The 15,168-nt window shown below is 35.9% G+C and overlaps 1 protein-coding gene across 1 annotated transcript in view; it reads left to right on the plus strand.

The window, feature by feature from the left end:
• TDRD1 (tudor domain containing 1) overlaps window positions 1-15,168 on the plus strand; it is a 39,679-nt gene that overhangs the window by 11,645 nt on the left and 12,866 nt on the right. Inside the window, exons 4-14 of the mRNA XM_021709766.1 lie at window positions 269-374; window positions 1,049-1,112; window positions 2,218-2,322; window positions 2,554-2,733; window positions 3,170-3,313; window positions 4,510-4,681; window positions 6,133-6,219; window positions 10,071-10,238; window positions 10,358-10,465; window positions 13,047-13,289; window positions 13,738-13,875. Of these exons, the coding sequence (XP_021565441.1) occupies window positions 269-374; window positions 1,049-1,112; window positions 2,218-2,322; window positions 2,554-2,733; window positions 3,170-3,313; window positions 4,510-4,681; window positions 6,133-6,219; window positions 10,071-10,238; window positions 10,358-10,465; window positions 13,047-13,289; window positions 13,738-13,875 (1,515 nt within the window). The remainder of the gene's footprint in view (window positions 1-268; window positions 375-1,048; window positions 1,113-2,217; window positions 2,323-2,553; window positions 2,734-3,169; window positions 3,314-4,509; window positions 4,682-6,132; window positions 6,220-10,070; window positions 10,239-10,357; window positions 10,466-13,046; window positions 13,290-13,737; window positions 13,876-15,168) is intronic.

Consider the following 15,168-nt stretch of genomic DNA (forward strand, 5'->3'; position numbering starts at 1 on the left):
TCCTCTCTCCTTCCTCCTCCTCCTCTTCTCTCTCTCCCTCCCTCCTTTCTCATTTTCATCTTTACAGTCCTTTTTTCCTCTGTATTTTGAAAAAGCTTTCAAAATTTAGTCTTAATACCTCATCATAAATAGCACAATTCTCTTCAAGTAGTCTTTTTTTGTGATTAATAGAACGATGTTTGCTACGTCTGGTCTTTGAAAATGTCTTGATCTCCACCTCAGATATTTGTAATGAAACATTGGTGATGTTACGGCTTGTGTTCCTTAGGATCACAGAGATGTTCTCAGTGCAAGCAGACATACTATTGCTCCACAGTGTGTCAGAGAAGAGATTGGTCGGCACACAGCATTGTGTGCAGACCTGTTCAGCAAACGTAAGGGTTCATGATGTTTTTATTCCTTAGAGATTATATAAAAAATTTCTTTTATAGAATAAAGATCCAATCAGTTAAGCAGGCCACAACTATGTGTAAGTTATTTTTTACTTACTGAGGTCTAACAGTGTACAAATATGAAGTGAACAGCTGTATAAACCTAGTTTTCATGAATATAATTTTACTGGATAGTACATATTAAGATTTAGAACCTTAAGTGAGTTTGTTTTTAATGTTTAAAGCTTTAGAATGTCTTTTAATCATGTATGCTTTCCTGGATTTTTAATAAGTTAGAACTTTTACATGCCTCTTGAATTGTAATTTTTAAATACATAAATCTTACTTGCATGACATTTACCAGTTTACAAAACAGTTTCACATATAACCTCATTATAAGTAATGTCCATTTTATAGATGAGAGAAATGAGGATCGGAGATTGTGACAGTCTCCCCTTCAGTAGATGACTTTCGGAAGAAACATGCCTATGCACACACAGGGTGTGGGCCATTTTGTAGCCAGCATTGGGTGGTTTTACTTTATTACCATTGTGATTCTTTCTGGAAGAAGCTTTCTGGATTTTGTTCATTGAGAATTTAACATAGTTGTAAATTATAGCCCCTACTATTAATTGTCTCTGTAGTATAAGTATCATAAATCAGTTGCTTTATTTTAGTTTCCGTAAACTTGAAGATAATAAATCACCTTTTGAAACAAAGAACATGGAAGTGAAAAACAAGGTATTGTATACTTTGTCTTTAAATTTTGAGTAACTCCTCTTTATTGAATTAAGAAGATGTAAGATAAATAAAATATTTTGGACATATTTCTGTATTTTACCAATGTTAAATGTTAAAAATTTTGTTAAAATTTTCCTGTTGAAGAAATCTGTACACCCTAGTAATGTGATTTTGTGACTGTTGGGGGGAGGTCTTTGAGAATTTTTTATTTCCAATCTTTAAAAAAAAAAAAACCCATTTAAGATGGCTGTATCTCGGTGTAAAATCCTTCAGACTATGTAAAAAGGTCCCTTTTTTGTAGCCCCTGTAGGCAGAGGTTCTCTAGTTTGGTGTACTATATTCTAATAGGGCCTATTATTTAAGGAGCTTTTTTTTTTTTTTTTCTCCGTAAATGGCTCTCCTTCATTTAGATAACTATATGGGCTAAATTATTTGTCATCTGAAAAACATATGTTGTGTCCGACTCACAGGAATAATTTTTAACTTTCTCTAGCTCCTAGCCTTTACTTTTAAAAAATCTGACTTCAGCCGGGCTCGGTGCCTCAGCCTGTAATCCCCGCCTTTGGGAGGCTGAGGTGAGTGGATTGCCTGAGCCCACGGGTTCGAGACCCGCCTGGGCAGTGAGACCTCATCTCTACAATAAATAAAAAAATCATGCCTGTAATTCCGGCTACGCGGAAGGCTGAGGCGGAAGCATCGCCAGAGCCCAGCAGGCGAGGCTGCGGTGGCCGCTGCTCTCCAGTCTGGGCGACCGAGTGAGACTCCAACTCAAAAAAAAAAAAAAAAAAATTTGACTTCCTCAAATATTCATTCCAACAAAAGCATTAACAAGTACAAATTTAAAAGACCACCTCCACTCTCACCACTCTTTTTTTTCTAAACTCTTATCTTCATCATCATGACCTCATTCTTGGGCTCTTCCCAGCCCTGTGTGCACTGCCTGCAGACAATAGGTTTTAGTGACTCTTGGAGGCCCTTACTAGTTCTGAGTTTTTATCCCAGCCTAAGAGTCAGACCATTATGGCTGCTATACCAGCAAATAATGACCACAGAATCATTGACATGTGCTTTTAAGTAAATTACTTATGTGTTTTTTTCAAACCAGTGTGACTGTCCACTTGGAGTTTCTAAAAAAATAGCCATTTGTGCTGAGAAAATAATGTTTTCTGATTTGAAAAGTCTACAACTCAAGAAAACCATGGAAATAAAGGTATTTGTTATTGCTTAATCTCCATAGACAGAGATCCAAAGAACTGTAGTTTTTATTTCCTCATTTCCTATTCTTTAGTTCAAAAAGTAGCTATAAAGTGTATCCAATTAAATTAATAAAGGTTGCAAAAGCTGTCTGTAACACTTTTTATATCTTAGTTATAAAACTTTAAGAAACTTACATTTACTTGTATTCTTTGTGATTTACTACATTTTTTTCTGTCTTTGAAAGGGTACAGTTACTGAATTCAAACATCCAAGTGACTTTTATGTGCAGTTACATTCTTCAGAAGTTTTAGAATACATGAACCAACTCTCTGTAAGCTTAAAAGAAGCATACACAAATGTGGTGCATGAAGATTATATTCCACTTAAGGGGGAAGTTTGTGTTGCTGAGTACACTGTTGATCAGGTAACCCCTAATGAAATGAACTATTTAATGAAATATTTTAGCTTACTTTAATCATATCCGCTCATTGATACCAGAGCTTTAAGTGATGTATTGAATAGCTCAAAGCCAAACTCTGGTCATACTTCTGTTCCTCCTCCCCAGAATTCCATGCTGTGTTCAGTTTGCTTTCTTCCTGTCTTACCCTCTCCAGCCCTGTTACTGATTGCTAGTATTGGAGCTTGTGTTTATTTGTGTAGTTGAGGCATTGTGTGTCCTAATTAAACAATTTTAGAGCTTTCTTAGCAAGAGTCTTAGAAAATTAAGTTGACTTTTTGAGTGCTTTACAATAGAATTAGGAGCCTTTCCCATGCACATCTATAGATTGGTTGAGGGTTTTTTTAACTTATGATTGTGAAATGCTGTTTTGAAACAGAATACCATTATATTTTACTTCCAGACCTGGAACAGAGTAGTAATACAAGATGTTGATGTGCTGCAGAAGAAGACACATGTCTTATATATTGATTATGGAAATGAAGAAATAATTCCATTAAAGAGAATTTACCAGTTAAACAGAAACATTGACTTATTTCCTCCTTGTGTGAGTCTCTTTTCTTTTTACTTTCTAAATTCCCAGTAGTGTTCCATAGGAACTGTTTTTAATGTTTTGGTGGGGCACAATGTTTGCTTGTTCTATTCTGTCATGTTGCTGTACCTATTGTTATTTCTTTTACTTTGTAGATAAACACTCATTGGCTATCTTGGTCTCATTTATTTAAGTACTCTCTCAGATGAGAAACATTTTTAGGCACATCTTATCAATCTGCTGTTTAAAAACAGTCACTTCTATGTTTATTATATTATTTGGAGGTGGCCTGAATTTACATATAATAGAGGGATAATTATTATTCTTTCATAAACTTCTCGAGCTCCAAGTACCAAAAGTAAGTGTTATGAATAAGTAACAAGAGAGACAAATAATTATACATAAAATTGTTTTTCTAGTTAGTACTTGAAGATTTTTGATATGTTTTCTCCATGAAATGCATTGTCTTTTTTAACCCTCTGTACTCGGAGACAGCTCACAGATCACCTATCAGCAACTTGACTGCACTCTCTTACGAAATACTCAAAAATTAATCACTTCATATTAATAGTATAGCATTGTGACTAGTTGTTTTATTGCAGTAATATTTGACTTATAATGGAATGTTGAACAGTTAGGAGCTTAATTATGACCAAAAAAATCAAAATTTTATGTCTGATATTTTTCTGATGTGTGGTAATATGTGAAACAGTCACCCACATGCATTGCAGGTTCATTGATAAATATTGTACAGTAGTAATTTGCTGTCTTCTACCTGGTATTTTTCTATTGGCGCAGACAATGCAGTCTTGTTTTCTTCCTTCCACATTAATAATATGCAATTTATTGTTCACTCTGTTGTTCGAAGATGTGGAAAGAGACACTCGTGATTCCTGAAAATCACTTCCCAACTGATTGATTACATCTTAGTATATATTCCATCTCTTTAATTGCTTTTTTGTGCAATTTGAATGGAAAAATTCAAGGAAACATACATTTTTCAAAAATTTGTTCTTGCATAAGTTTGTTCTGTATAATCACCAGCAATCTCTTTATGTCCCCTGAGAGGGGCTATTCTAGTAGTTTGCTAGATTTACAATATCCCCTCAGAGGGGATCCAAGTGCAGAGGTTTTAAAATATTCATATAATTAATTAGAAAAAGTCATTTTAAATACTAATTTTTGTAAGTAACTTATGCAAACTCTTTCAGGCCATAAAGTGCTTTGTGGCCAATGTTATCCCAGGAGAGGGGAATTGGAGCAATGATTGTATCGCAGCTATTAAATCACTGTTAATGGAGCAGTACTGCTCTATAAAGATTGTTGACATCTTAAAAGAGGAAGTGGTTACCTTTGCTGTAGATGTTATGCTGCCAAGTTCAGGTAAGATCTGAGTCTTTCTTTTTAAATTGAGTGCTTAATATGTTATGTAGCCTTTACCTGTTACCTAGAGGAGAGAGAGAAACATGAAGTGATGCCAAGGAAATTTCTCTCTGGGGTTATTCAGGTTGTCACTGAAACCTTGGTCCTGTTCTTGCAGTTGGCAGTTTGTCACAGATGTGGCACAAATTCATAGAATTAAGTGACTTAAAATGCTAGATTTAGACCTGGTATGGGGATAGCTATTATCTTTTTTTTTTTTTTTTGAAAGCAGGATTTATTGAGAGGACAGAAAAGCTCCCACAGTGGGAGGAGACCCAAGAGGGTTGCATATATGCATATATATATATATTGAGTTGGAGTCTCACTCCGTCGCCCAGGCTGGAGTGCAGTGACACATTCATGGCCACCCCAGCAACCACCTGCTGGGCTTCGGCCATCCTTCCGCCTCAGTCTTCCAGGTAGCTGAAACTACAGGTGCGTGCTCCCACACCTGCTAGTTTTTGATTTATTGTAGAGACAAGGTCTTGCCAAGTTCCCAGGCTGATCTCAAACCTGCAGGCTCAGGCAGTCCACTCGCCTCCGCTTCCCAAAATGCTGCGATTATAGGCTAAGCCACCGGGCCTGGCCACTATTATCCTTTTAATATAGGCATTATAATATCTACTCCTGATTTCTACTCCTTTATTGAAAGTATTGAAGTCATTCATCAATGTGAATTCATTCTGTGAATTCATTCATCAATGCCATTTTCTTTTTGCAGGTTTTACAGAACTGCATTTTGTTAGTAGGGTGGTTAAGTTGTAGAAATGGAAACATTTTCAAATCCTGTTTTTCCATTCTGGCTTCTTATCTGTTTGACAATTGACTTCCTATAGTGTGTATATAATTGCCGCTCAGTGTCCAAGGTATTTCCCTTAAACTTTCAGAGATCCGGGATCAAGGGTGATTTGATAGAAAATGCAGTTAATCTGTTGTGAAATTAAGTATAAAATCTGTATTGTTTCTTCAATATATTTGTTTCATGTTATGATTTCAGCTTTTTGATTTCAGGGAACTTGAAGTTCATGTTGATGCTGACTAACTCTTATTCAGTCATACTGTTAGTCTGAGGAAAAAGTAGTCTTATGTCTTAAATTTATTTATTCTCGTAAACAGTGGTCACTCTAATTATGCTTGTGGTGGTAACTGAATTTTTCATGTTATTCAGAATTTTGAAGTGAAATCTTTTCATTAAATTTTCTGTCAAGTGACTGGGAATTTTGCCTCAGTTTTTAAAGCTGAGCACTACTAAACTATATTTGCCAGTAGAAATGAAGTTGGTAAAACATATGCCAGCATATTAATAACTATAATCTGAGTTATGTGTTGACTTACCTGTTTCTTGCTTTGCTTTTCCCATAGTGCTTTGGATAGTATAACAATGGAGGTGTATCTTCTTAATTATTTTTTAGGAAAATTCTTAGACTGTGTGCTGATAGAAATGGGATATGGCTTGAAACCCAAAGGACAAAATTCTGAAAAGCAAAGTGCAAATCAAAGTGAGTATACAGATTAATATTGGGCAGTATAGTGACTTCACTTATTTAAGAATATCTACTAACCAATAAAAGGTACAACTATAGCACTGTCAAGACTTCGCAATGATAACCATTCTATAAACTTTATATAGGAAAGATGCTATTTTGCATTTAGTAATATGTTATTTCTAACCTCGGTCTTTCCTACCTGTTCTTCTTCTCTGCCTGTTTTCCATATTAATCCTTGACATGGTAACGAGTTTATAAAGTATCAATTATCATGATACTTTAGATTTAGGGCTTTTTAGCTTCTTAGTTTAATTTGTTTTTCTTTTTTTCTTTCTTTGGTATTCCACTAATAATAAATAGGGTTTTAAAATTCTATTCCAGTAGGACAGTTTTTCTTCTTAATATTTTTGCTTCTTGTTTACTTGTATGGGTGGGGTTTTTTTAAATAATTTAAGAAGAGAACCAAGAAATTTTACTGTCGGCACTTTATTTCCTCATTGATTAGTCATCTATGTTTTTATTGTCTGCTTGCTTCTTTTCTTTACTTCTTTACCAATTACTTTAGATATAGACATAACTTATTGTCTCTTATTCTTTTATCCAGCGGTTATTGCCAGATCGACAGTGCCATGACTGGACACATCCTATGGCATAAATATACTTTATTCATCCTTAAGTCTGCCTTCTTCCTTACCTCCTGTTCTTTGCCCTATCTAATTAGTTGTCAAGTCTTTATTGATTCTTCTTTCCAAATTATTCCTTGAATATACCTTTTTTTCCTTTCCTTCTCTACTGCCATTTTCTTAGTTCAAGAATACTTATTATTCATGAAACACACTTCTCATGTATCTTTTATCTCTGTCTGTATTCTTAGAATACTTACCTATGTGACATCTCTAAGACACCAATCTTGGTGTGACAGCTCTGCTGAAAAAACTTTCAGAAATTCTTTGTCATCTAGAGGAAAAAACAAAACAATTAATTGTCTTGTAGTTAGTATTTGTTGTTGAAACATAGTATTGTAGAGTGAGGGGGAAAAAACGAGGACGATAAACCTGGGACCTACAACATAGAGTGAGAAGCCGTATGGGATAGGTGGAAAGAAATGAGAAAAACCTTACCGGAACATCAGAAGGGTAAATACTTCTAGGAAAGGGAGTCATTAGTATATCAGATGCTGAAAAGGTATCCAATGGAAAGAACAAAAAAAACACTGAGCAATAACTGCTTCACTAAGGCACTATGGAAGTGCCTTCATGAGGACTGTTCTGTGTTCAGTACCGACAAGTAGAGAAGAAAGTATACAATGATGTGATAGAGAAGGTGCAGGGTGCAGTGGGAGCACCTGGAAAGGGCACCACACCAAGCTTTGTAGAGAAGCCATCTTGGAATCGTACTACACTGAATGGGAAATGACCAGGTGCTGGGGTGCGAGGGTGTCCCAAGACGAGAGAATGCATGTGTTAAGGCCTAGAGATGTAAAGACATGGTTGGGCCTGAAATACTGAAAAATAGGTATGGCTGGATTTGACTGTTGGAGAGAGGTGTAGGATAGGGAATGAGAGGTAAGTTAGAACAGATCACCAAAGGCTTCTTGTTGAGTTTGAGTATTGTTTGTGGGTATGGGAGAAGAAGATAATTGAAAATTAGAGAAGATAAGAGGAAGAGATTGGATATGCTAAGGGTCCCCTTTAAACCTTAAGAATTTAGTTGTGACTCTTTCACAGAATCAAACCTGTGCTTCTGTCCTGCCCCTTTGTGACCTGGTCTGGGTGAATAGCCTTGACAGCTTTGTCTTTTTTTTTTTAGTTGGAGTCTCACTCTGTCGCCCAGACTGGAGTGCAGTGGCCGCTCCTGGCCACCGCAGCCTCGACCTGCTGGGCTCCGGCGATCCTTCTGCCTCAGCCTTCCAAGTAGCTGGAACTACAGGCGCGTGCTACCACGCCCGGCTAATTTTTGATTTATTGTAGAGATGAGGTCTCACCAAGTTGGCCAGACAAGTCTCGAACCCACGGGCTTAGGCAATCCACTCACCTCAGCCTCCCAAAGGCACGGGATTACAGGCTGAGCCACTGAGCCTGGCAGCTTTGTCTTTCTTATTGTCAACATATAGTGCCACTAGTGACCAGGTCACGGTACTTTACATCATCATGCTTTTGTCCCTTTTCCTCTTGCAGTGTTCTTATGCCCACTGCACTTACTCACACCTGCTTTTATGATTGTACATGCCCTCCGCAGGTTTCCCTTCTCTTGTAACATTGCTCATATGGTAGCTCCAGATTTGAACATCTTCTGTCTCCTCCGGGATTTAGAACTTTAGGAGCAAAGACCATGGCCTTTTACTTAACTACATCTCTCCATGCCATCTAGCATGGCATCTGACATACAAGAGATTTTTAATGTATACTTTTTAAAAGTCAGGCATGGTGGTACACCCCGTAATTCTGTTTACTCAGAGGTTGAGACGAGAAGATCACTTGAGGCCAAGAGTTTTAGGCTGCAGTGTGCTGTGATCTAGCCACTGCACTCCAGCCTGGGCAACGAAATGGGATCCTGTCTCTTAAAACAACACACACACACACACACACACACACACACACACACACAACTCCTGGAGGATTTTCTGATGGACTCATGCAAGCTAAAAGACACCATCAAGATCACCCTATTTACACATGAAGAAACAGAAGCTGACTGGTACAGTGCGTTATCCTAAGACTTGGGGGGGACATAGAATCAGAACCTAGTCCCCTTTCTTCAGCTTAGTTAATGCTCTTTGTACCATACGATGCATCCTGTCCTATGAAACATCAGGGTGGTGGTTAACTTTTCTTGCTATTGAGTTTTTCTCTCACCTCCTCCCTTATTTATATTTCCAAAATGTCTTAAGAAACGGTTTGGACTTCTGTCTCTTACCATTTACACTTGAGATTGTTGAGTTTACTTTGGCTAGTGTTTTAGGCCAACTATTTCAGTTAGATTTCTAACATAACTTCAAGAATCCCTTGTAACACACTCTATGAGGTCATTCCTAGGTAGCGAATCCCCTTCACTTTTGTGGTCCTGCTTTCCCCTTGGTCTTCAGAGAGCCAGGCTAGCTAGTTTTATGGTGAGAACCATTTTCTTTGATAATGTATTTTCTCATATTTCTATGTTAAGTTGATGAAATTAACTTTAGTTTTTTGCGTTTAGCAGTAGTAGTTTGTTTTTCAGGATTCTGATATATTGTTGTTATGATGTCTTAATGCAAAAAATACATTCTTTGAATACTTGGACTTTTACAGACCATGTGCTTTTTTCATTTCTGTGAGTTTTCTTATGTTCTGAGTTATTTTTCATTGTGCTAGAAGCCTCTTTCTTAGGCTCTTAGGTTAGCCCTAATTTTTTTTTCTGTGTTGCTTGTTCCTTTTCTGAAACTGTTTATTGCATTTAAAATGTTTTAAATTTCAAATTATTTTCTCATTAATAAACAATTCCCTATAGGATTTATTATTTCACTTAATATAATGTGCTTCTACTTCAGGAACATGGAAGGATATCTGTTCCAAAGTACATTTTCTTGAATTCTGTTAGAGACTATAAAGATTATATTATAGATCTTTTACATTAAATATGAACTTGTCTTACGCTGCTGAGTTTTTTTCCCCCCTCAGGGCTAGTCTAGCTTTTGGTGACATAGAAAACTATATTGTTAACAGTTATTATTTGGAAAAAGATATACCATGAGCTCTCAGACTGTCATTTTCCAGGAACCTTGCACAGTCACATTCATAGTCTATTTTTCAAAATGATTAAAGTATGTATAATTTTTTTATACTTTTATGATAAGACCAAAATAACTTATTTTTCTGTCTTCTGATAAGGTGATCCTGAAGATGTTGTAAAAATGACAGCTGAAAACAAAATGGTTGTAGATAGAAGCGACCTAATTCCAAAAGTGTTAACTCTGAATGTAGGTGATGAGTTTTGTGGTGTGGTTGCCCACATTCAGACACCAGAAGACTTCTTTTGTCAGCAACTGCAAAGTGGCCGTAAGTCAATTTTCTTGGTTTGCTCTATCAAACTAACATACTTCAAGAGACTCAACATGCAAAAAAGATAATGTATAGATATGTATTTCTTTTGTTTAAGATGTGATCTGTATCTACAGATAAGCTTGCTGAACTTCAGGCATCCCTTAGTGAGTACTGTGATCAGTTGTCTCCACGCTCTGATTTTTATCCAGCCATTGGTGATATATGTTGTGCTCAGTTTTCAGGTAAAGAAATTGAATGTTATTTAATTTTTTTTTTTACCTACAGTTGAGTAAAAACAAATGAAAGAAAGTCTGGTTTGCTCTGAATGGTTTTATTTGAAGCTTGAGTATTAGAGTGAACCAATTATATTTTTAAATATACCCAAGTACACTGGATCAAAGGAGCATGGTTTGATGTGGGTAAGAGCAGAGAGCCTGTGAGTTTCAAGGGGGTGGAGGTAGTAAAAGAGGTTTTGTTGGTTATTTTGTCCATTAGTTTTTAGAAACTGGCATAGATAATTCTGTTTACATGCATAGGTAGATGTGGACCATTCTAGGCTCATGTCTTCACCAGTATTATTTGGAATAGTAAGAGGGCCTGGAAGTGCATAGTTGCCATGGCACAGCCTTTGTGCTATACAAGTCTTGCCTTGTAATAATCAGATTGTTATTTTCTGGTGAAGGGGAGGTCCAGTGGCCTCATGGAATAGGAGATACAGTAAGCCTCCAGTAAATATGTTGCTTGGTTGGTGGAGTCTGGTTGACTCATACTATCAGATGTTCTAAAATTAGTCCTGCTTGATGTCTTAGTGAATAGTTCATGTATTGATCAAGATGTTGGGGATTCACAGGACATGCGCTCTGTTTTAATAAGCTATTTATCTACTGGAGAGATAAGGCATGTAAACAAATAATGGCAGCATATGACATGATTATTGTAGTAAGCTATTAATAAAGATTACATTTTAGGAGTTAAAGGCTTCTGATGAGCAAAAGTAGTGGTATTAAGTAAACATATGCTGTTCTGTATCTAAGTTTAATATCTATTAAAGTAAACTGTATAAATGACCATCCCTAATTTGTAGTGGAAAACCTTTTGTTTATATCTACAGTGGAAAATTATTTGAGATTGTGTCTCTCCTTTTTTCAGAGGATGATCAGTGGTACCGTGCCTCTGTTTTGGCTTATGCTTCTGAAGACGCTGTACTGGTTGGATATGTAGATTATGGAAACTTTGAAATCCTTAGTTTGACAAGACTCTGTCCTATAATTCCAAAGTTGTTGAAATTGCCAATGCAAGCTATAAAGTGTGTGCTGGCAGGTATGAAATTGTTAGTTTTCATATTTTTAAAAAATTAAAACCTAAAGATGAAAAATAAGACACGAAGATAGAAGGAACAGAGAAAAACTTGCTTGTCAAAACAGTACAATTTGATCAGCTACTTAGAAATTAATATATATGTCATTTTCCCCACTAGGATCAGGTGTTTCTTTCCAGGTCAATAAATTGTTTTTACAAGCTTCCTTCAAACGTAACATAATCTTTTAACTAGTTTGCTATATCAGAAGGATATTTCCAAGTTTTTGCTATTAGCAACATTCTTATACCTACATTTTGCAACATATCCAACATCATTTCTTTAGGCTATATTGCAAAATGTAGTTACATTTTAAAATACTTCCTTTTTAATGCTACACTCCCACAAGTGGGGTGGGTGCTTCTTTTCTTGTTTGTGATACATATTGTGCATTGTCCTCCAGAAAGAGTTGGCCTAGTTTACATGCTCACCAGGGAGTGAATTCCTTAACACATTGGTGCACCAGAGAGCTATTTCTATATTATTTCATCTTGCAGTTTTAAGAAGCTGAATCATTTCAGTTTGTTTCATTACTAGTGAGGCTGAACACTTTTCTAAGTTACTTGGCACTTAGGTTTTATGAACTAACTTAGGCATAACTTTGGGATTGTCAATTTTTTTCTTAAGTTGGAGTCTCGCCCTGGCACCCAGACTAGAGTGCTTTGGTATGATCATGGCACACCATAGCCACAACCTCCTAGGCTCAAGCTGTCCTTCTGCTTTAGACTCCCAAGTAGCTGGTGTGCATTCACTCTCGGCTAATTTTAAAATTTTTTTGTAGAGGTGAGGTCTCACTATGTTGCCTAGGCTGGTCTTGAAATGCTGGGCTCAAGCAATCCTCAGCCTTGACCTCCCAAACTGCTAGGATTACAGGCGTGAGCCACCGCACCCTGCCAGGATTGTTGATTTTTAAGTGCCCTTTCAGTGCTGATTTGCAAGTGCTGTGTTTCATATGTTAAGAGACTAGCATTTCTTCCCAAATTATTCTGTACTTTTATTCTTTTCTTAACTTTATTGGGCTGTAATTTCCATGCCATAAATTCATTTTTAGGTTTTAGGTATACAATTTAATAATTTTTAGTAAATTTACTGAGTTGTACAATCACCATAATCCAGCTGTCTAACATTTTTATAACCTCTTGAGGTCTTTTGTGCCTGTTTACAGTTAGTTAATCCTTGCTCTTCAGGCAATGGCTGATCTTTCTGCCTCTGTAGATTTGCTTTTTTGGACATTTCATATCATTGGCATTGTTTTTGTTTTTTACATAGAAGCTTAGAAACTTTTTACTTTTTTTTTTTGGTCAGTTTTGCCTTTAGTTTCATGTTTCAAAAATTCTTCTCAGGTGAAACTGTTTGGTTCCCATGTTTGCCATAGATAACTTAAGTTTAACTTTGTGGCGATGAGGAGCTTTTCTAAGTGCTTGCTTTAATAATTTTTTAACATTCTCTTAAAAATTCTTTATTAGGAGTAGAGCCACCATTAGGAATTTGGACTCCAGAAGCTATTTGTCTCATGAAAAAAATTGTACAGAACAAAATGATCACAGTGAAAGTGGTGGATGAGTTAGAAAACAGTTCCCTGGTAGAGCTTATTGATAAATCCAAGATGCCTAATGTCAGTGTTACCAAAGTTCTCATAGACACAGGCTTTGCTGTGGAGAAGAAGGCTACGGTGGCTGATTCACCTAGTGACGTCAAAGAAGCCATTGGTAAGAAAAACGTTTGCCGGATAATGCCTGTACTGGAGTTCAGTGGTTCTGTAAACATGTGGTTTCTTGTATTTTCAAAAAGAATTTATCGTAAGAGTGCTTTTTATATTTTTTAAATCAAGCATTAATCTAAATACAATTAAGATTATAATTGAAAAGTAAAATTTTGTTGAAAGTTTTGTGGGTTACTGACAGCTGAAGATTGATCAAAAGTGAAAATTTGAAATTCAATTAGGAAATAATGACTATAATGTAAGACAGGCAGTAGGTAGTAATAGATAATGTAAGACTGACTATAAGGTTAATATACCTATAAAGTCACTTAGAATATCAGTAGAAATTCAGTTCTGCAAAAGCAGATTCCCCAGCGATCCCATCCTCCATTCCTACCACATTCTTCCCCTTACTCTGTCCATTTGTTTTGCAAAATGTTCACTTATTTTCACAGTTCCTTTGAATGTAGAAGGAAAGGTAAATCCATTGGAGTGGTCATGGGTTGAACTTTCTGTTGACCAAACAGTTGATGTTATGGTCTGTATGATATATAGTCCTGGAGAATTTTATTGCCACTTGCTTAAAGAGGATGGTAAGTTGACCCTTCTCGTTTATTGCTTTTTACAAATACATTGGCAAAGATAATAACTTAAGATGAGTTTGTTATTAAGTGACAAAAGTAGTCTTTCCAAGAAGGCCAGGTGGATATTTGTATTTTCGAGAAAGATTTGTTTATGCTTAGTTGACTTTTATTCTGTTTTAAATCATCATTTCTATTCTTAACAATGTCTTTTAATTTAAGCCATGCCTCCTAATTTTCAAAAATTAAATTTGTTTTTATTGAAGTATGACATACATATAGATAATTCTCACGAACTCAGCACACTTGTATAACCAGCTTCTGGGTCAAGCAATAAAACATTACCAGTGTCCCAGAAGTTTCTTTCATGTTTCTTCCTATTATTACTTCTATCTCTTTCAAAAGTAAATGTTATCCTGCCTTCTAATAGCATCAATTAGTTTTATCTGGTTTGAACTTTACATAAATGGAATCATCCAATATGTACATCTCTGACCCTTGCTGACTTTTTTCATATTGTGAGATTGTTGTTACATGTAGCTGTAGCTTGTTTTTCATTATTTCATCATGATCCATTTTATGAATGTACTGTAGTTAATTATTACTTTTTACCATGGCACATTTGGCTTGTTTTGTTTAGGGCTATAAACTGATGTTGTGAACATTCTTGTACAAATTTGTTGCACATGTGCATGCATTTTCTTTGAGTCTATACCCAGGAATAAAAGTACTGGGTCATAAAGGGTTTGTATATTTTCAACTTCACTCAGTGAATGCCATTTTCCATTTTCTAATACTTAGGTTATATAATCTAAGTGCTATCATCTGCAAAAAGTGATTATGGTGGTTGTCATTTTGAGGCTTCTGGTTGCTCTTCATCCTCACAAACACTGTATTTTCTTTTTTGTTTACTCTTTGGGTGAGCATCATTGGTTTTAATTCTTCTAAATCTTGGTTTTTCTTTGTCAAATGAGGACGTTAAACTAGATAACTAAGTCCCTGCCTGACTCTCAAGGTGAAATTTGTCATTTCTTCATTCAGAATCTTCTGGTAAATAGGCCACTGTTTCATATAGCATAACATTTGTAATAAGTTTTTAAAATTTATTTTTATAGGTGATTATACAAGCATATGGTACAAAATTCAAAAGTTATGAAGGTTTATAGTGGAAAGTAAGTGTCTCAGTTCCTCTTCTTAGTTTCCTAAGTATCTTTTCAGAAGTATTTTGTGCATATGCTTGTATGAATGAACAAGTAAATGTTCCTTTTATGTACCTATAAATGGTAAAATAGTGGAAGAAATTTT

The sequence above is a fragment of the Carlito syrichta genome, unplaced genomic scaffold (genome assembly GCF_000164805.1).
Source record: "Carlito syrichta isolate Samal-C Ts95f unplaced genomic scaffold, Tarsius_syrichta-2.0.1 Scaffold281088, whole genome shotgun sequence".
NCBI lineage: Eukaryota > Metazoa > Chordata > Mammalia > Primates > Tarsiidae > Carlito > Carlito syrichta.